The 19,429-nt window shown below is 40.9% G+C and overlaps 2 protein-coding genes across 7 annotated transcripts in view; one reads left to right on the forward strand and one right to left on the reverse strand.

Moving 5' to 3' along the window:
* Positions 1-14,052, forward strand: dusp23b (dual specificity phosphatase 23b). 6 transcript variants are annotated; one of them, XM_049595703.1, is made up of 4 exons: positions 3,025-3,188; positions 9,533-9,812; positions 10,542-10,738; positions 13,956-14,052. In XM_049595703.1, exons 2-3 carry the CDS (start codon positions 9,543-9,545, stop codon positions 10,725-10,727), a joined length of 456 nt encoding a protein of 151 aa, XP_049451660.1. In that variant the 5' UTR covers positions 3,025-3,188; positions 9,533-9,542; the 3' UTR covers positions 10,728-10,738; positions 13,956-14,052. The 6 variants fall into 6 exon arrangements, with proteins under 6 accessions (XP_049451655.1, XP_049451657.1, XP_049451660.1 ...); XM_049595699.1 differs by lacking the exon at positions 13,956-14,052 and adding an exon at positions 11,844-13,221 and having other exon boundaries at positions 3,026-3,188; XM_049595698.1 differs by lacking the exons at positions 3,025-3,188; positions 13,956-14,052 and adding an exon at positions 1-278 and having other exon boundaries at positions 10,542-13,221.
* LOC125900603 (afadin) overlaps positions 13,013-19,429 on the reverse strand; it is an 18,309-nt gene continuing 11,892 nt past the window's right edge. Inside the window, exons 12-23 of the mRNA XM_049595707.1 lie at positions 18,015-18,213; positions 17,840-17,928; positions 17,663-17,749; positions 17,515-17,580; positions 17,350-17,423; positions 17,079-17,197; positions 16,833-16,991; positions 16,618-16,712; positions 16,333-16,473; positions 13,938-14,813; positions 13,263-13,356; positions 13,013-13,129 (exon numbers count right to left, since the gene is read on the reverse strand). Of these exons, the coding sequence (XP_049451664.1) occupies positions 13,074-13,129; positions 13,263-13,356; positions 13,938-14,813; positions 16,333-16,473; positions 16,618-16,712; positions 16,833-16,991; positions 17,079-17,197; positions 17,350-17,423; positions 17,515-17,580; positions 17,663-17,749; positions 17,840-17,928; positions 18,015-18,213 (2,055 nt within the window). The 3' untranslated portion in view covers positions 13,013-13,073. The remainder of the gene's footprint in view (positions 13,130-13,262; positions 13,357-13,937; positions 14,814-16,332; positions 16,474-16,617; positions 16,713-16,832; positions 16,992-17,078; positions 17,198-17,349; positions 17,424-17,514; positions 17,581-17,662; positions 17,750-17,839; positions 17,929-18,014; positions 18,214-19,429) is intronic.

Raw genomic sequence — 19,429 nt, forward strand, 5'->3', positions numbered from 1 at the left:
TCATTATATTGTTCAGACCTGATTTATACCGACAGCTGTCCACCCTGATGAGACGCTAACTTTGGCTAAAGGTCAGCTAAAGGCTACGCTGCTCTCTGACTAGCATTGCGACAGCTAGCTTCGGTTACATAACGGTACCGTTATCTCAGCAGTTAGCATGCCGTAGTAAACGGCTCCCTCTGTGAGGTGGAGGGAGCCATTATGGTAACGATCCGTTAGGAAGCACCGGCTCGACCAGCAGCGGAATATCCAGTCCTCTGACTTAACACGGGGAAACTGTGAGTAATTTTGGGAGTACTTTGTGGGAGAGACGGTGTACTGATACATGGCTGTGTAATAAATAGATAGGCATAACTTAATAGACGGACAAACAGTTAACGTTAAGCTAATGGCGAAGCTTTATGTCGCATTTTCAGCAACGTAACGGTACACTGCAACGACTCTGAGCTAGTAGTCAATACATGGCAGCTTCTGTTTGTTTAGCTAGTTGGTTTCTTAATTTGTTCATAGGTTAAGTTAGCTAACGTTAAACTAGATGCTACGCTATTGTTTTATTTTCTAATCTATTTGTACACCACTGTTTGAAGAGCTGGTCACAGACTAACGTAAGTTAATGTTAAACCACACTACACTGAAACCAGTGATCAATCTGAGTTCATGAGAAAAAATGAAGATGTGAAGTAGGACACCCTGATAAGCTCTCTAAAGCTTGAGAATACAGACCCAGACTTAAAGCAAATTGTATTGCTACACATTTTAGTTGGTGTAGAATACAAAAATAGTATTTTTTTTGAAAATACAAATTCATAAAAATTCAGAGAAACACTGTACACTGCTGGTACACAATATCAAAACACCCAGCAATCAATGAGGCTCCAAACTGTAGGCCGGTCAAAACGATTTCAACCACTAGGGGGAGGCAGAGGGGAAACCGAGTCACTAGTCTTGCCTCTTATTGGGCCCCTGGCAGGGTGTCAAATCATTAAAAGCTAGCTTAAAACAAATCATAAAAGGACTAGGACAATAACTCTTACAAAACGACATCTAACATTAAGAATTAAAGTTTTTGAACTTATATTTCCCACCCTGGCAACGGCACGAACACGGGGCCTCCCACGGAGTCAGTAAGTGCCCACAGTAACAAGCACTTGATGCAGCCAGGACACTGAGGCAATGATGGTGGACAGCTTGGTTGTAGTGGCGTGGTGGCGTGAGGCAATGTGTTGCAACAGGGTAGTTGAAGCTCCAGAAAACACTGGCAAAGGGCACCTTCTACACCCAGGTCCCTTGCTACCTAAAGGAGGCATCCAGCCTCCCCTCCTAGCATAGGAACAGCTCCCCTACTTAGTTTCTTCGTTGCCAGCATCACTAAAAGTTGCAAACAGCACTCACTTTCCTCACTACAGTATTTTAAATTATGTTTATGGCATTGGCTAGCTTTAGGAAAAAGAAAGTGCATGTAATATACAGCGACATATATAAATGACAAAACTCCTAACCCCCAAACTAAACTACCCCAATGCTGCAACTACTAAATGGTCCTAAGACATTTATTCCATCAGTCTAAACATTAGTTATAGGCAAGACACCACAAATACAGATATATGGGAAGTAACAGTACATTTTAAATGGATTTGAGTATAACTGGTTTAGAATTTCCCAGCTGTTTTGGGTGTTCATGCTTTAACATATTTTTGTAGTAACTGCTGCTTAGGGCTCGCTTTTAATACAAAAAGAGCCCTTACTAATGACTTTGAAATACTAAGCAAACATCGACATAATGGTGTCAGAGGCACAGTGTTTATTTAGTTCACAAGCTATATGTATGGAAGGAAGAAGTATGTGTATGTGAATGGTCAAAGTAAAATCATCAAATATGGTGTCCCCCAGGGATCAATTTTAGGGCCACTCCTCTTCATACTGTATATTCAAGATTTTGAAAATTCCCATTAGCATTTTTCACAAAGTATTAGTCGCTGATGATGATACAAATTTATTTTTGTCTAATAAAAATCTAAATGATTTGCAAAATAGTCTAAATGAGTAACTGATGAAGGTGGATACATGGTTTAAATGCAACAAATTATACTTAAATATCAGCAAGATGGACTCTGTTCATCAGAGTGCTGTGTGTCATCACGGTATTTCTGAACATGGCAGGACTCAGACTGGTATTTAAAGTCCGTTGTGTACAGTGCGTACAGGAATGGAGATAGAACAATCCCCTGTGGAGTTCCAGTGCTGCTCACAACTTTCCCAGAGACACAGTTCTCCAGCCTGACGAACCGTGGTCATCTTCTCAGATAGTCTGAAATCCAGGCAGTAAGGGAGGGATCCAACCCCATCTCCTCAAGTTTGTCTCTGAGTATGGGGGGTCGGATAATGTTGTATGTGCTCGAAAAATCGAATAACATTATCCTCACATAACCACGTGACTGACTGAGAATTCTGATGTAGCAGTGAGTATGAATAGTTATTTTTCTTAATTGTATATTTCAGCTGATCAGGTATAAAACAACTACAAATTAGCTTCCCACCGATGTTAAAGCAACAGATCAATGCCTGAGTGGAGCTGATAGTCCAGCCCTTGGTGACAGTGTTTACTTGTTGCCATAGCAGACAGCCATCTTATCAGTCTATTAGTCAAAGATTAAAGTCTTCATGCAAACAGACACTTAAAACTCTAGACAAAAGAAATCATTTCCACCGCTGGAAATACTAACGCTGCATAATGCTGCTCTGTTGCTTGCTTCATGCAATGTTATTTTAGTTTAACATGTCACTTTTATTAATGTTGCATTTGCACCACAAGTTGCTGCTTGCACCCTGTTTCAATAATTGTTTTATCTACCTCTTCTTGTTTTGTTCTTTTACTTTTAGGGAGTCTATTAAATTATCTGGTCTGATATCTGTCTAATAAACACATAAAGAAAAAGGAGACCAGAAAGAAAGTAGAGGAAAGAAAAGGAAGAGGTGGAGTCTGATGAGATCTACAGAGTATTTCCAGATCAAGCCCTCATGTTATTAAAACTAATCCGTCCATGAGACACTGCACTGGTCTATCCAGCACGCTGATGGTGGCTGAACAAAAGCTTCACTCCTGTGAGTCAGCAGATGATTACTTTTTGGACTGTTTTCTCACGATCTCTTTAACCACTTTATCAGGAATTATTCAACTCGTTGGAAAGGTAATATTTACTAAAAATGCCCGCTACAACCGTTGGGCTTTATTGTATACTATATTATATTGCTCTATACTAGAGGGGCGGCACCTCGAGGTAAGAAAAAAAGCAAACAGTGACGCAGTTTTGTTTAGTGATGAATCCTAAAACCCGAAAATTAGTTGACATTTATATTTAAATGTCTTCACTCCTGTGAGTCAGCAGATGATTACTTTTTGGATTGTTTTCTCACGATCTCTTTAACCACTTTATCAGGAATTATTCAACTCGTTGGAAAGGTAATATTTACTAAAAATGCCCGCTACAACCGTTGGGCTTTATTGTATACTATATTATATTGCTCTATACTAGAGGGGCGGCACCTCGAGGTAAGAAAAAAAGCAAACAGTGACGCAGTTTTTTTAGTAATGAATCCTAAAACCCGAAAATTAGTTGACATTTATATTTAAATGTCTTCACTCCTGTGAGTCAGCAGATGATTACTTTTTGGACTGTTTTCTCACGATCTCTTTAACCACTTTATCAGGAATTATTCAACTCGTTGGAAAGGTAATATTTACTAAAAATGCCCGCTACAACCGTTGGGCTTTATTGTATACTATATTATATTGCTCTATACTAGAGGGGCGGCACCTCGAGGTAAGAAAAAAAGCAAACAGTGACGCAGTTTTTTTTAGTAATGAATCCTAAAACCCGGAAATTAGTTGACATTTATATTTAAAGAGTTTAAAAGTATTATTTTAAAACTTCACTAAATCAGTTTTTGTAGCAATGTATTCCATGACTTTTTGAGGGTAAATACTGTGCTCTTATCCAAAGGTTTTTATGTGAGTTATTTGACTTAACTTATGGTTATTGTTAACGACACACACTTATTTACTCACCTCTACACTGCTGACACTATTTTAGAAAGAGACAAATTTTGTTTGCCCTGTGTGTGTGTGTGTGTGTGTGTGTGTGTGTTTCGTGGTACAGTGAAGGCAAAGTTTTTATTTTCCTCAACAGCAGTTTGTTGAGTTTGATCAGTCAATCAGGTTGTTGTTGTTGTCGGATTGATCAGCACCGATCAGATCAATGTTGCAAAGCTTTAGACGAGTAAACGTTGGACAACAGCACTGTTGTTACAGAACATACAGCTTATTTTTTTTTAATGAAGTTGTGGGCAGTTAAGCAGTGGCGGAAGAAGTATTTAGATCCTTTACCTGTAAGTAAAAGTAGCAATTCTACAGTGTAGAAAACTCTCAGAGTTTTACTTGTAACAGAGTCAGTACTTTTACTTGTAACAGAGTCTGTTACAAGTAAAAGTACTGCATTCAAACTCTAACCTAAATAAAGTACAAAAGTATTATCATCAAAATATACTTAAAGTACCAAATAAAATGACTCATAATGCAAAATGACCCATTTCAGAATCATACATATTATTGGATCATAATTATCAATGCATTATTGTGCTCATCCATTTTATGTTGCAGCTGATGATAACTTCTGCTTTTACAGTGTCTGGCTATTATACAGTGCTCAGCATAAATGAGTACACCCCCTTTGAAAAGTAACATTTTAAACAATATCTCAATGAACACAAAAACAATGTCCAAAATGTTGACAAGACCAAGTTTCATATAACATCTGTTGAACTTATAACATGAAAGTAAAGTTAATAATATAACTTAGAGTACACATTTTTCAGTTTTACTCAAATAAGGGTGATGCAAAAATGAGTACAGTCCACAACAAAAACTACTACATCTAGTACTTTGTATGGCCTCCATGATTTTTAATGACAACACCAAGTCTTCTAGGCATGGAATGAACAAGTTGCCAACATTTTGCTACATCGATCTTTTTCCATTCTTCAAGAATGATCTCTTTTAGAGACTGGATGCTGGATGGAGAGTGATGCTCAACTTGTCTCTTCAGAATTCCCCATAGGTGTTCAATTGGGTTCAGATCAGTAGACATACTTGGCCACTGAATCACTTTCACCCTGTTCTTCTTCAGAAATCCAGCAGTGGCCTTAGATGTGTGTTTAGGATCACTGTCATGTTGGAAAAATTGCACAACGACCAAGGGCACGGAGTGATGGTAGCATCTTCTCTTTCAGTATAGAGCAATACATCTGTGAATTCATGATGCCATGAATGAAATGCAGCTCCCCAACACCAGCAGTACTCATGCAACCCCACATAAGGACACTGCCACCACCATGTTTCACTGTAGGCACCATGCATTTTTCTTCGTATTCCTCACCTTTGCGACACCATATACTTTTGAAGCCATCAGTTCCAAAAACATTTATCTTGGTCTCATCACTCCAGAGTATAGAGTCCCAGTAGTCTTCATCTTTGTCAGCATGGGCCCTGGCAAACTCTAGGCAGGCTATTTTGTGCCAGGGCTTTAGGAGAGGCTTCCTTCGTGGACGGCACCCATGCATGCCATTCCTCTGCAGTGTACACTGTATTGTGTCACGAGAAAGAGTCACCCCAGTTTGGCTTTCTACTGCCTTAGATAACTGCAATAAACTGCTGAAGATGCTGCTCTCGAGGTGTTAACTTCCGTGGACGGCCTGGACGTCTCTGTGAGACGGTTGCAGTTCCATCTTTTTTAAATTTTTGGATCACTTTTGCTATAGTATTCTGACTGATAAGTAAAGTTTTGCTGATCTTCTTGTAGCCTTCACCTTTGCGGTGTAAAGAAATAATTTTCTTTCTCAGGTCTTGTGACATTTCTCTTCCATGTGGTGCCATTGCTAACAACATGAAATGGGAAGGGGTTTACTTTAAGTAACACCCTTTTATAGTCAACTGTCTGCTGGACACCTGTGTAATGAATAATTAGACTCACCTGTGGTTGATTATTGTTAAATTAGACATTTGTAGTCTAAAATGTAGCTTTGCTCCAGAGACTTTCAGTGGGGTGTTCTCATTTTTGCATCTCCCTAATTTGAGTAAAACTGAAAATTTTGTTCTCTAAGTTACATTATTAACCTTACTTTCATGTTATAAGTTAAACAGATGTTATATAAAACTTAGTCTTGTCAACATTTTGGAAATTGTTTTTGTGTTCATTGAGATATTGTTTAAAATGTTACTTGTCGAAGGGGGTGTACTCATTTATGCTGAGCACTGTAAGTGGTGTCATTTTGGCATTTTTTTCTCCTAATAAATCAGTGACAAAATAAATACAAAATATTCGGGCTGCCCCCAACTAAGAATTTTCCTGGTCGATAAATAGTCATCATTTAGGGCCGTTAGTCGACTAGTCACCTGCACAATATTAATTTGATTATTAAATGATATATTTTGTGCAGGGCTACACAATGGTTTGAGTTGAAGGTGTGAGAAAGAATAGTATCAGTAACATTGTTAACACTGTGCTACATTACAGAGAAATACAAAACCATACTAATGAACCTTCATTAATATAGGCCTATATTTTATCTACAAGTGCACGTCACACACTGAGCGAGCCGCCTGTTAATGACGCTGTGGGCTAATGGGCATGTAGCTACTTCCATGTTTCACATGATACGTCATGTTTGTAGTTGACCAATGAAGATGAGTTTACATATCACCTTGGGTTCATCCTTCACCTTCTCAAAATGATCCCACACTTTGGATTTCCTGCCCGACATGTTATTAACTAGCCTCTGTCCTTTCAAATTAAATTCCCACATGGTCCAGTCAGATAGGTTTTGATTTATTTTGACAATAGAGTTTCACTTTTTTTAAAAAAAATATTTTTAAACCTTTCGCCCTTTCTGGTCGACTAACGTTTGGTCGGCCATTGGGGGGCAGCCCTACAAAATGCAACCATTTAAAATAGTATGCACCTTTCCTGAGAAAAAAATAAAAAAAACATAAATCCCTCCCCAGTGCTTAAAATATTACTCGACATGCCTCCCCCTTTTTACCCCTGGCCCCCTCATAAATGAAGAACAGTCCCTAATGCATTGTTATTTATATTTACGTTTTGTAGTAATAATCTGAATCTGCAAATTAACAAGTAACTGCAATTTTAAAATAAATGTAATGACGTTAAAAGTAAAAACTAACATGGAAATATTTGTAAAGTACAAATATGTGAATATTGTATTTAAGTACAGTACTTGAGTAAATGTACTTAGTTACTTTCTACCACTGCGGTGAAGTTTCACTTTAACTGCTGCTCAGGAGTAGGCCTGGAGTAGAAATAAAATTATTTAATTTCAGTACTGCCATCTCTGCTCTGCGCTCCAACATGTGCTCAGAACATACAAAGCAAAGAGCTTGACTTTTTTATTCAATATTTGTATTTCTCTAGATGTTGAGAAGTTTTTAAAATATCATGACACACATATAAGCAGCAGCGGAGGACCTGCCGGCTGATAGTCATGCCCACACTGCCACTTCCTCCTGAATGGTAGTATTTACGGCAGCATCATGAGCTTCACCTTGTGCTTTTATTCAGTTTTATCTGCGTGATACATGTCAGTGAAGTTTTTAATCACTCATTCAGTATTAACCGTGCTTTGCAGCCAGCGCCACACTGTCAGCTCTGCGCCGTTACGCACACACAGTCTCCACCGTGAGAGCCAATACATGCGCTGCGGCTTTATATACTGAGGCTCTCCTCTTATTGGTACGAGGTTCTGATACTGACACAGTGTGTAACGACTTTTCCTGCGTGCTGTCCCAACATAACTTCACTATCTGTCAGTGTGTGTACTGCGCTTGCTGTGCGCATCCGTGCATCAAGAGATAGTTCACAAAGTGTCTTTTTATTTTGGACTCCCTTTCCTGCTCGACTCACATTTTAACAGTATTTTATCATCAAACATGCACTCTGACAGCACCAGGTATGTTACCAGAGTGGAGTCTTTTACCCTGACCAGTGGGCTTGGAGCAGGAGAGGAAGTATTTAAAACCTTTACTCTAGTAAAAGTAACTCAAATTGAATTAAAAGATTAGAAACACATATCCAGTGATGAATTTAAGGGCATCATTAAGAATGTGGTGACAGAGACATGTGCTTGTTTTTCTTAAGAGGCCACTATGTTTGAATAGTTGTTGTTTTATTGTGAATTTTTGTATGTATGTTGCATTTTAAATGAGTTCTGATTGGCTGCTACTCACTTTTTGACTGAGATTATCAAAATAGTGTCTAATGTCTTTTCTATCAGTTCAATAATTGACTCGTGGTTCCAGCTGTACTTGAACATTTCATGTTTCCAGAGCAAATTAATTTGTAAAGTAACTAGTAACTAAAGCTGTCAGATAAATGTAGTGGAGTAGAGGTCAGATTTGTACTTACAGTACAAGAGTAAATGTGTTTAGTTACATTCCACCACTGGGTGCAGTTTATATTATCTTTATAAGTTTGTGAGTATGACTTGACTTGTGACTTGCTTAATTTTCACCACAGTGACTCGGGACTTGCTTTAGACTTAAAAGTTATGACTTGAGACTTGCTTATGACTTGCACATGTGTGACTTACTCCCACCTCTGCCAAAAATAGAAAAACAACATGTGGTGGCAGATGCTGATATCGTGGATATTACCACAAATTGATTAATAACTGCAGGAAACCTTGTAGAAAAACTCTGACTGTTTTTCAAACCGCGCAGACTCCTTGAAAGATTCAAGGACCTGTTGCCACACCTCAACACACACTCATACAATCAGAGAGAGCAGTGGTAGCTCTTCCTATTGCAGACAAATGCAGCTACCTATAATAAAAACCAAGGTTTTTCTTGTTCTTCTTCTTATCTTACAAAATGCCAATGTCAAGTTGGATTGGTTGCAGTCTCACCTGGCTGTATATTAACTATATGGTGCTGACAGATACCCTGAGCATCCTCTTTCCTAATGCCTTTAACCCTGGCATATCCGTGTGTGTTTTTAAACCACAGAGAGGGAACTCAGGCTGAGGGACTTCTACATCTGAGGATGTTTTGTGAGGTAGTGCTATCCTGTTTGCTGTTGTGTGCTTTGGCAGCAGGTTGAGGGTAGCAGACGCCAACAGACTCAATAAACCGATTCACAAGGCCAATAACGTAGTGGGAGTGGAGCTGGACTAGATGGTGGCAGTGGCAGAGAGGAGGATGCTGTCTAATATACGTGTCATCTTGGACAATGTCTCCCACCCACTCCACTGAATTCAGTGATAGACTCATTCCCCCAAGATGCACCACAGAGCGCCACAGGAAGTCAGTCCTGCCTTTGGCCTCCTGCATTTATAATTCACAATTATCTGTTCTGATCCTGATTCTGATCTTCCGTCCACATTTCCATGGCAGGTTTTCAGCATTGCTTGTTGCAATGCAAATAAACTGGCTTGATTTGACTCTGTCTTTGTCCCCTCCTCTTAGCTGGACAATCATGGCCTCCACGCCTCCACACAACTTCTCCTGGGTCGATCCAAACAAAGTGGCCGGTCTGGCCCTACCCAGGATGCCATGTGAATACCGCTACCTGCTGGACAACGGCATCAAACACCTGGTTTGCCTGTGTGAGAGAAAACCACCTCACCATGACACGTGCCCAGAGTTGAAGCTGCACCACATCAAGATAGCGGACTTCACGTCTCCTTCACCGAGTCAGATCGAAAGATTTCTCTCCATCGTGGAGCAGGCCAACGCCAAGGGGGAGGTAAGAGCTCTGTGCTTGATGGATGGTTATGCTTATAAAGTTCTTTCAGGACTCTCCAGGGTTGAGTCTAGTATTGTACGCAGGCTCACAAGCAATGAAACCTAAAACATTTGGCATCAGGTTGATGAATCTCCTGGACCAGTGGAAGAGAAACTGTCTTTCACAACCTTACAGCTCCTCCAGAGTGCATCAATCAAAAAGCAAAAGAGGAGTAAGCTGCTGAAACTGTGTCACAAAACACTTAATTTGTGAAAGATGTGATTGGCCGTGCCGCTATACCAATCTGTACACCCAGCCCGTTTGGTACTGTGCATGTGTAACTCAACAGAGATAAGAAGGCAGCAGGATGGCTCACTCATTAGCTACTTCAGGACTCTATATGTAGTTTATATATTTCAGTCATAGTGGTGTATCAGATTTTATATGCTGGGCCAGTTGGAGGTTGTCCTTTAGGCCAGATGTGGCCTGTGGGCATGATTTAAGATGATGTCTTCAAATTGCTCGCTTTGTCTGATTAAAAGTTTAAAACCCCAAAAATATTCAGTTTAACATCTCACAAGACGAAGAAAAGCAGCCAGTCAAGGATTTGTTAATAAACTGACTTCCTGCATCAGCTCAACTTGCAAAAACAAAATGTAAATTCCTGTCTCCTTGCAACGACTCATGCAGACATTGTGTGCTGCGTTACTGATGATTAAACAAAGTAAACAGTGCATTGTTCCTCTTCAGGGTGTGGGAGTTCACTGCATGCATGGACATGGCAGAACAGGTACCATGCTGGCCTGCTACCTGGTGAAGACGAGGAAGCTATCCGGCATAGACGCCATCAATGAGATCCGCAGACTGCGACAGGGCTCGATCGAAACTCACGAACAAGAGAAAGCTGTGGTGCAGTTTTATCAGCGCACAAAGTAGCTTTCACACAGGTAACTGTTCTGCTTCTGAGAGGAGGCAGAGGTAGCACAAGTTTTACAGTTGATAAGCTTAAAACCGCAATCATATTGCCAAATGAACTCTTTATTATCTAGAATTTACAATACTACACACTACGACTACATTGAATACATCCTCACACTGTCATTAACATGGTACTGTATACTGTCCTTTTGCTATCACATCATTACTTCTGTTTATGTGAACATGTTGCTCCTTTGAAGTTTGTGTTTACAAGGCTTTAACCTTTATTTAAGCACTGGACGCCAGAGAGAAGAGACGCTGACGCTCCTTGAATGTGAGCTTCTCAGGAGCCGACGCTCTCTTGATTTTCTCCTCCTGGCTTCTGTAAATAAACACTGATATTAGCAGGAATACTTGAATAGTACTAATGGAATTCATGTGTGGGGTCATAAACAGTAGCTTGTGCTGTTTTAAAACTATATTTATAGAGTGTATTTTACTCAGGGATCTCTTTCATACACTTTGAAAGTTTTTGGAAGAATAAATTGCTGTTATGTCTCACTGTTTTAAAAGCAAACTTAATTCAGAGGCTTGTGGTGACAGTACACAACTGTGTACAGATATGTCTGTGTCATTAAAGGAATACTTCACCCGCACAATGACCATTTGCATATCAGTTACTCACCTTTTGCTACCATGAATTCGTGAAGAAAAACAAGTATGCCCGATACTTCCCAAATGCATTCATTTTCACTGAAACATGATTTAAAGCACCTCTGCCTACTAGCAGCACGCCCTGAGTGTGCCTGAGCATGCTACTCTGCCTTTCATGAGACATTTTGTACTGAAGTGTTTAAATCCTGTTTAAGGCCAGTTGCATGTGTTTGGGAAGTCCTGAGCATACGACTGGATAAATGAGGCTTGGATTATATTGCACAAGTTGTGTGAGAGTTTCGATATACTTCTGCAGTTATTAAACGTGGTCTCCATTTACTTCAATGTTTGCCTATTTTGGATTCTTCGTTCATCGTAGAGGAATGTGAGAAAAAAAAGTTTTCTTCACATATTCAAGGAAATAGTGAAATATTGTTACAGAAATGGTAATTTTCCATCCATCCATTTTTATCTGCTTAGGGGCTGGGTCACAGGGGCAGCAGGCTGAGCAAAGTACCCCAGACGTCCCTCTCCCCAGCAACGCTTTCCTGATGGGATATGTAGTCCCTCCAGCGTGTTCTGGGTCTGCCCGGGGCCTCCTACCAGTGGGATGTGCCTGGAACACCTCTAACAGGAGGCGCCCAGGAGGATCCTGATCAGATGCCCAAAACCACCTTAACTGACCCCTTTCAACGTGAAGGAGCAGCGGCTCTACTCAGAGCTCCCTCCGCATGTCCGAGCTCCTCACCCTATCTCTAGGGCTGAGCCCAGACACCCCACGGAGGAAACTCATTTTGGCCGCTTTATATCTGCGATCTCATTCTTTCGGTCACTACCCAGAGCTCATGATCATAGGTAAGGGTTGGGACGTAGATGGACCAGTAAATCAAAAGCTTTGCCCTCTGGCTCAGCTCCCTCTTCACCATGACGGTCGGGCACAGGGCCTGCATCACTGCAGAGGCCGCACCAAACCACTGATCCATCTCATTCTCCACTCTACTCTCACTCGTGAACACGACCCTGAGATACTTGAACTCCTTTTCTTGAGGCAGTAACTCTCTCCCAACATGGAGCTCACCAGCGAGCATCTGGTGGCTGGGACTTGGGCCATGGGGCCCGGGTGGGCTCAGCCCAAACAGATAACAAAGAACCGTCGCCCTGTGGGCTCAACACCCACAGGGTTAGGATTCAGGGTCTGATGCATTGGGTGCTGGGCGGTAGGCAGAGGCCAGGCCCTCAGTGTACTGATCCCTGGCATCGTGGAATGGTCATTTTGCGGGTGAAATACTCCTTTAAGTCATCATTAGTAGAAATGCTACATAAGCTGTTAGATTTGACAGGATTTAAATATTTTCAAGGTCCAGTGTGTAGGATTCAGTGGCATCTAACACTGAGAACTACGGTGGTTAATCCTATCCAGAACCAGTGTCTGGTTTGTCTGTTCTGGGCTACCGTAGAAACAACATGGCGGACTCCAGTAAGAGGACCAGCTTCATATGTAGATATAAATGAGTCACTCTAAGATAACAAAAAACAAAACAAATGATCCTCAGTTTCTGGTGATTAGAAGTGAATGAAAATATAGTTATAAATATTATACACCATTTCTGCTAATAGAAGCCTCTGAATCCTACAAACTGGACCTTTAAGTCATCATGAGTAGAAATGCTACATTAATAGCTGCTTGTTAGATTTGACTAAATTTTAAACTCACTCTTTTGCTGCCATGTTGTTAAAGTCCTGACTCCGTCCGCTTCCTCTTTGATCTGCCAAAAACATGGGAATGTTGCAATGTACAATAAAATGAATAATATGTTTGATGAGCACAGACTCTTGTGAATAAACTAATAACAAATTATATGATTGTGTATTTGTAATTTTTTTTATTAGCAAACATACCTGTCCTAGTTTTGTCTTCCTGTTGGGAGGGATGAGTTCCCGCCTGCTTTTCCAACTCTTTCAACTCGGTGTTCCCAGCAGAGTTTCTCCTGGTCTTAATGTGGAAGAGAAATCATTTGTTATAGATTATTGAGGCTTTGAGGGTTTTTTTTAATTATATATCAGCTTTAATTCTTTTTTTAGTAACAGATGTAATTGTTTGTTGACATAAGTTATTGGGACAATTTTTAAGATAACATTTTTGACTTAATTATGCAGCTTATGAATACATTTTCAGTTAATATAAAGTTTTAGTATAACTCAGATTGAGACGTTATAAACATGTTTTAATGTGTGATATATGTTCTATAGTCATAAAATTATTAGTGTCTATATACAGAGTTGGTAGATATGTTATTCATGTGTAGTTTTAATCTGTTATATATGATTAATATGTGATCATGGACCTTGTTTTTTGTACTCACTGTTGTTTATTTAAATGGAGTCTGGTGGGTTTGACGATGGAGTGATTTTATGGTTGTTTCTAGTTAAACAAAAATGATCCTACTCTGTAAGAAAAAGGTGTGTCTCTGTAGGGATCATTTCCATAGTGTTGTCAGACTCTCCATTTAATCTACTTTAGTGATTTTACTGCATCTTTACTTGCATCTTCCCTTTAATTGTGCCGGGCTTCACCTGTGTTCTTCTCTCCAGCTGCTGTATCGTCACCATCATGTCCAAATCTTCATCTTCCTCCTCATCCTCTCCTCTCTGCTGAATCTCCTGCAGCCTCTTCTGAAACTGCCACTCCAGGGTGAGCCTTCGGAGCCGGTCGTTCTCCTCCGCCGTGCGCCTGGCTTTACCCTGGAGCTCCTGCACCTCCTGCTCCAGGAGCTGCACCACATGGAGCCTCTGCTGCTCCTCCAGCTTCTCCTGGGCCTCCCTCCTCCAGGGGTCACACAGCTCCCGAGGGTCTCTGGGCTTTGTAGGAGCTGATCCCTGCTTCTGCTGAGTGGGAGGTTCTTGGAAGGAGACGTGTTTTGTTGGAGTGATGCTTACTTGGGGTTTTCCAGCTTGATCCCTGGGTGTGGTGGATCTCTGCTGTGATGATAGATGTGAGGTGTGAGGCAGCTTCTTCACTGCAGTGACGGGACAGGCATAAACATGACTGTTTTTACTTCCATTTAGTTTAAGGGTCTGGCTCATCCTCACAGCCAGCAGAGATGAACTCTGGAAGGTGGTGAGAGGAGGATTTGTGTGTGCGTTCACCGCTCTGGTCACAGGGATGTCTATGCGTACAGGCTGGTTGGACGGCGTCGGTGTTGGATGTTGTGAGAAAGGAGTTCTCCAGACACCGGCGCCACTTGTACGGCTGCCCTGCTGCTGTTTTGTAGGAGAACAATTATCTGAGAGGATGTCATGAGTGGAAACACTTGAGCGGATTGGAAAAGATGAATAGTGGCTCATTGTTTGTTTTGTACGCTGCATCTTCTGCTCCCACATGTTCTGACTTTTGTCCAGCAGGGGGCCTCCACTGTCCACACACAGGTTCTCCTGTGACAGAGCCTGGCGCTACAAGGGGTCATACAGAGATATTAGTGAAGCATTTACTGTTTGTATTTATTATTTTAGTAACAATCAGTGGTGGAAGAAGTACTCACATCTATTATTTAGGTAAAATACCAGAACAGCAGTGAAAAAGTCGTGTACTAAAAATCTTTTTTATCAGCCAACTGTGCTTAAAAGTTTTAAAAGTAAAAGTACAGACAGGTAGTTTGATCCTGTGGTTCCCAACCTAGGGGTCCCACCCCTCCAAAGGGTCATAATATCAATCTGAGGGGTTGTTGGATGATTAATGGAGCAGGAAACAAAAAAGAAAACATTTATGTACTCATACACATATTGGACTTTGTCTAATCTTTGCTTTTTATTAAATCATGTTTATTTGAAAAGTTGAGAGGGGTTACTATTATTTTGTAAGGAGTCACAAGCCAAAGATGTAAGGAAATGCATATTAATGTAAGCAATGCATTGTATTTTATAATCTTATCTTTTAATGTAAAATCTTCATGTGAAAAGTAAATATATCTTTCAGATAAATGAAGTGGAGTAAAAAGTACAATATTTCTCTCTGAAATGTGGTGGATTTCAAGTATGAAGTAGCATAAAAATGAAAATACTCAAGTAAAATACAAGTAGGTCTACTCCTAAATTGTACTTAAAGGAGCTGCATGCGACATTAAGAACATATCTATAGGTGTGCTTTATTTTTAATTTGCACATTAAAAAAATCTCAGTCAAAACCCCAAAATTCACGATATCAGCCCGAATGTAGCCCGACGCAGTGACGTACAGTGTCGGCTCGGATCGTGAATGACAATGAGTGTCGTACGCGATAATGTCATAGTAGACGACAACCGACACCACGTCTTGGACGCCTCACAATGCCCGACAGGAAGTCTAGCATGTTTGATCTTCTTTTTGTCGTTCACAGCTGCTCCTGTCACAACGGTGACTTTGACCAATAGAAACACAGAGCGATCTGCTCTGTAGTCAAAAAGGAAAAATGATGGTGAAACAGCAGAGGCACTGTACTGCCATTAGCATCAAGCTAGCAAAGAATGTTGTTTCTTCATTATGGAGATGGACATAAAGTAATGAAATTTAAAAATAGTGGCGGGGCTTTTACTCACCACAACTGCAAAGGCTACCAGCTTCATTTGAAACAGACTACATTATAAACGGGCCGTTATTTATTATTCCCTCTGTATTTTTCTATTGTTACTTTTGAGCCGCTCCCATTTGCCTCGATAAAGTTAATGCATCGTTCCGTCATTTCAAACTCAACACTTCCTGTATCTGTATAAAATTAAAAGCCCATTATAACTTTGGTTAATTGTTTGCTGCAATATCGATGCTTTGAACGTTGCATGCTGCTCCTTTAAGTACATCACTTGAGTAAATGCTCTTAGTTACCTTCCACCACTGTGCACAATATGTCAACTTTTCCTTTGCTTCGTCAGTACTAAATATATGATAAAACATTTCGGTACCAGAGGGTCAATCTCGGTAGCGTTTAATAAAGACTTACCATGAAGGTCCTCTTACTGGAGCTCTGTCCATCCAAAGGCCTCAAAGACACTTTTAGTGTGTGCTGTGTTCGACTGGAGTCAGATAAATTCTTGTCCTGGGATTTAGGGTTCGGCAGTGTCAGGTATTCCCTGTGACATGTCTGAATACAGACAGAAAAATGTTGTGACACAAGTTCAGTTGAAGACAACAGATTCTTGTATGTGTATTAAGCTGACCTTCCTCTCCATAGTGAATGAACGTTTACAAATGTTATGAGGAATTAGATGAAGAAATCTTATCTCACATCAGCACAAAGGTTGACACTGGAGACAGCAGCCATGTTGTTCCCTCTCACAACAGGGTCACCAGGTTCATCTTTATCCTCGGGGGAGAAATCTGCTGAAATAAGGACGGAGTAAATACACTGGAGTTGTTCTTATGACTCAGCCTCAAGCATTAATCATATTTCACATTAAAATATTTACTACATGAACATGACTAAAATAGAAGTTCACCCACCTGTCATGTTGGGGTTGGAGCGATACAGTTGTCTGTTTCTCTGCATCATCTGCTCTTTTTTCCTTCTGCTGGCTCCATGGAGCTGATCTGATGGGCCAGGATCCACAACACTGTACAGCATCAGTGCTTTGCCATTTGGCTTAGGATGGCTGTTATCGCCTTGGGAAGCAGGAAAAGGTCTTGATCAGGTCGTGAAGAGCAGAAAGTGAAACATGGACAGTGGTTTAACTCTTAATGTGTATGTACCTGTAGTCCTGTCGGGGGTCGGCTCACTCAGCAGAGCTCCAAGGCCGTGGTAACTTGCTCCAAACTTTGCAACCTGTAAGGTCACAACGGGGCCGGTTTGCATCATGATGGCTGCTGCCCTGAATCAATATAAAGATTCAGTTTAATTCCTGTATTGTCATTGTAAATAAATACAACGAAATTCAGTGCCATCCCTAGAGTCACGCTGCTCACATGGCTACACACAGAAGCTTCTTGCAGCCAGGTGTACAACAGGCTGTTATGCAGCTACCTTTCTTGGCTGAGGCCGACCAGACTTTGACCGTCCACACTCAGCAGCTGATCCCCAGCTGTTAACCTGCCGTTCTGCACAGAGATGTTATCCATTATTTCAATCTTGTATAATTCCATTGAAACTATTCTGTACATTGCAAATCTAAAATGTGCTAGATCTCACCATTTCAGCCGGTCCTCCTTTGACAATAGATTTGATATAAATCCCGAGGTTGCCTTGCCCCGCTCCCTGTGGTAAACGAGAGAGGGCATTTATTAGTTGGGACAGTAAGCAGATAGTTTTGGTGTTTGAATACTGTCAAGGCAGTCACCTTGGCAGCCACAATGCTGACTCCCATCCCACTGTTCAGAGGTTTGTTCAGTGTGATCGTCACAATGTCTGGCTCTCCGTGTGCTGCCTATTAAAGAAAACATAAATAAATTGCACGTATAAATGCCTGTTTTATGTTAAAATTAAATTATATTTAAGACAGTATCATTTTTGTTACCAAGTATGTGCTCTCTGCATAAGTTGGTTCACTGAAGTGCACAGTCCAGTCACCTTTGGAGTTCGGCTGGGATGTCAAAGAGCAGAGACCTGGAAGACAATAAAACCATTTTAGGTGTGTTCATCTTGATGTTCTACATTATTTTCTCATTTTCTGATCATTCCCAATTCCAAACCTTTCCGGCAAATCGGCTCCAAAAACTCTCTAAACCCTGGAGGGATTCCTCTCACAGTGTCACAGGAGTATCCTCCCTCCGGCAACAGGAAGGGCAGGTGGAGGTCAAGGCTCTCCTCCATCTGGATGTCCCGTCCTTCGCTCCGAATCAGGTTATCTGCCGAGGCCTCTGCAGCCGTCGCTACAGCATCGATCAAATCCTGCAGCGAGGATGACAAGTGGATGAGACAGCGGAAATATCTCAGGAAAAGGTCGTTCTGCTGTATAGATTGGCATTTGTCATTCTGTGACAAGGCATCAAGGAATGGACATCCAATCTGCCTGCTGTGACCCTGAGCAAAATACTCTGGACCTTCGTGCAGATAACCCTGACTGCTGACCTCCCAGGACAGGTGGAAAAGTACAACTTTAAAGTAATGTACTGATACCGTCCTGGTCATTTAGCTGTAATGGTCATGGTGCTAGTTGTAGAGGCAGTTGTGGCAGTAGGTAGTATCATAAATAGGAAAAAACTCACTGGTGTATTAGTAGTCACTGGTGGAAAGTAACCACCCAACAGGCCACCAACCAAAAATAAAACACAAATGCTTTTAAAAGGTATTTAAAATATTTTTTATGCTAAAATGCACTTGTCCAAACCAATACAATCAAGCAGTGTATAGCCCCATATAATACCAGCAGCACCTGTAGCAGCAGCAGTAATAGATTTCACAGTAACAGCAGTAGTCACAGTCGTCGTCATGGTAACAGCAGCAGAAGTTCTCTCAAAAGTCAAGTTTAGTTTATATTAATATTTTTAGGGGCTTAACTTAGCTTTTTAGAGTTAATAGCCAGCAGTACTAATTGCAGTAATACTAATGTAATTTAATTTATACATTTTTAAATTAACTAAGCCCCGGCCACCGAGGTTGTCAATGGCGGTTGCATACTACGTTAGCCGTTGGTTAGCAAAGTCATGCTACGCTAACTGCCGCTAATGTTTACTTCATTTTTTTGGGGTCTGGACTCCTTTACTGATGTCGACAGCCTGTGACCGCGACTCCCACTCTACTAAAGTAAGTATGTGCTGCTTGCTGCTTTTATTTTTGAAGGTGAGTTGACGTTTTGTCTGTGTTCAATTTGTTTGTTTGGCTAACGCTAGTTAACGCTAATGAGGCTATTAGCGGCTGCTAGCTAACGCTATCCCGCTCTCTACTGGTTGATAATGTCATTTCCGTTGAACCTTGCTGGCCAATTTACGCTTTTATGCTAAGGATACTAAGTTACTACTTAGGGGCAGTATTTAATGCCATTTGTGATTACATTTATCTTAAGTTCGTGGCTAATATTTGTTTGGTTGTTAGTTTGTTGATAGCCAAAGGTGCCTTATCTTTAGCTTAACTTTACAATTCCCAGAGTTAGCATGACAATTGGCAA

Source organism: Epinephelus fuscoguttatus, linkage group LG14 (assembly GCF_011397635.1).
Source record: "Epinephelus fuscoguttatus linkage group LG14, E.fuscoguttatus.final_Chr_v1".
Classification (NCBI taxonomy): domain Eukaryota; kingdom Metazoa; phylum Chordata; class Actinopteri; order Perciformes; family Serranidae; genus Epinephelus; species Epinephelus fuscoguttatus.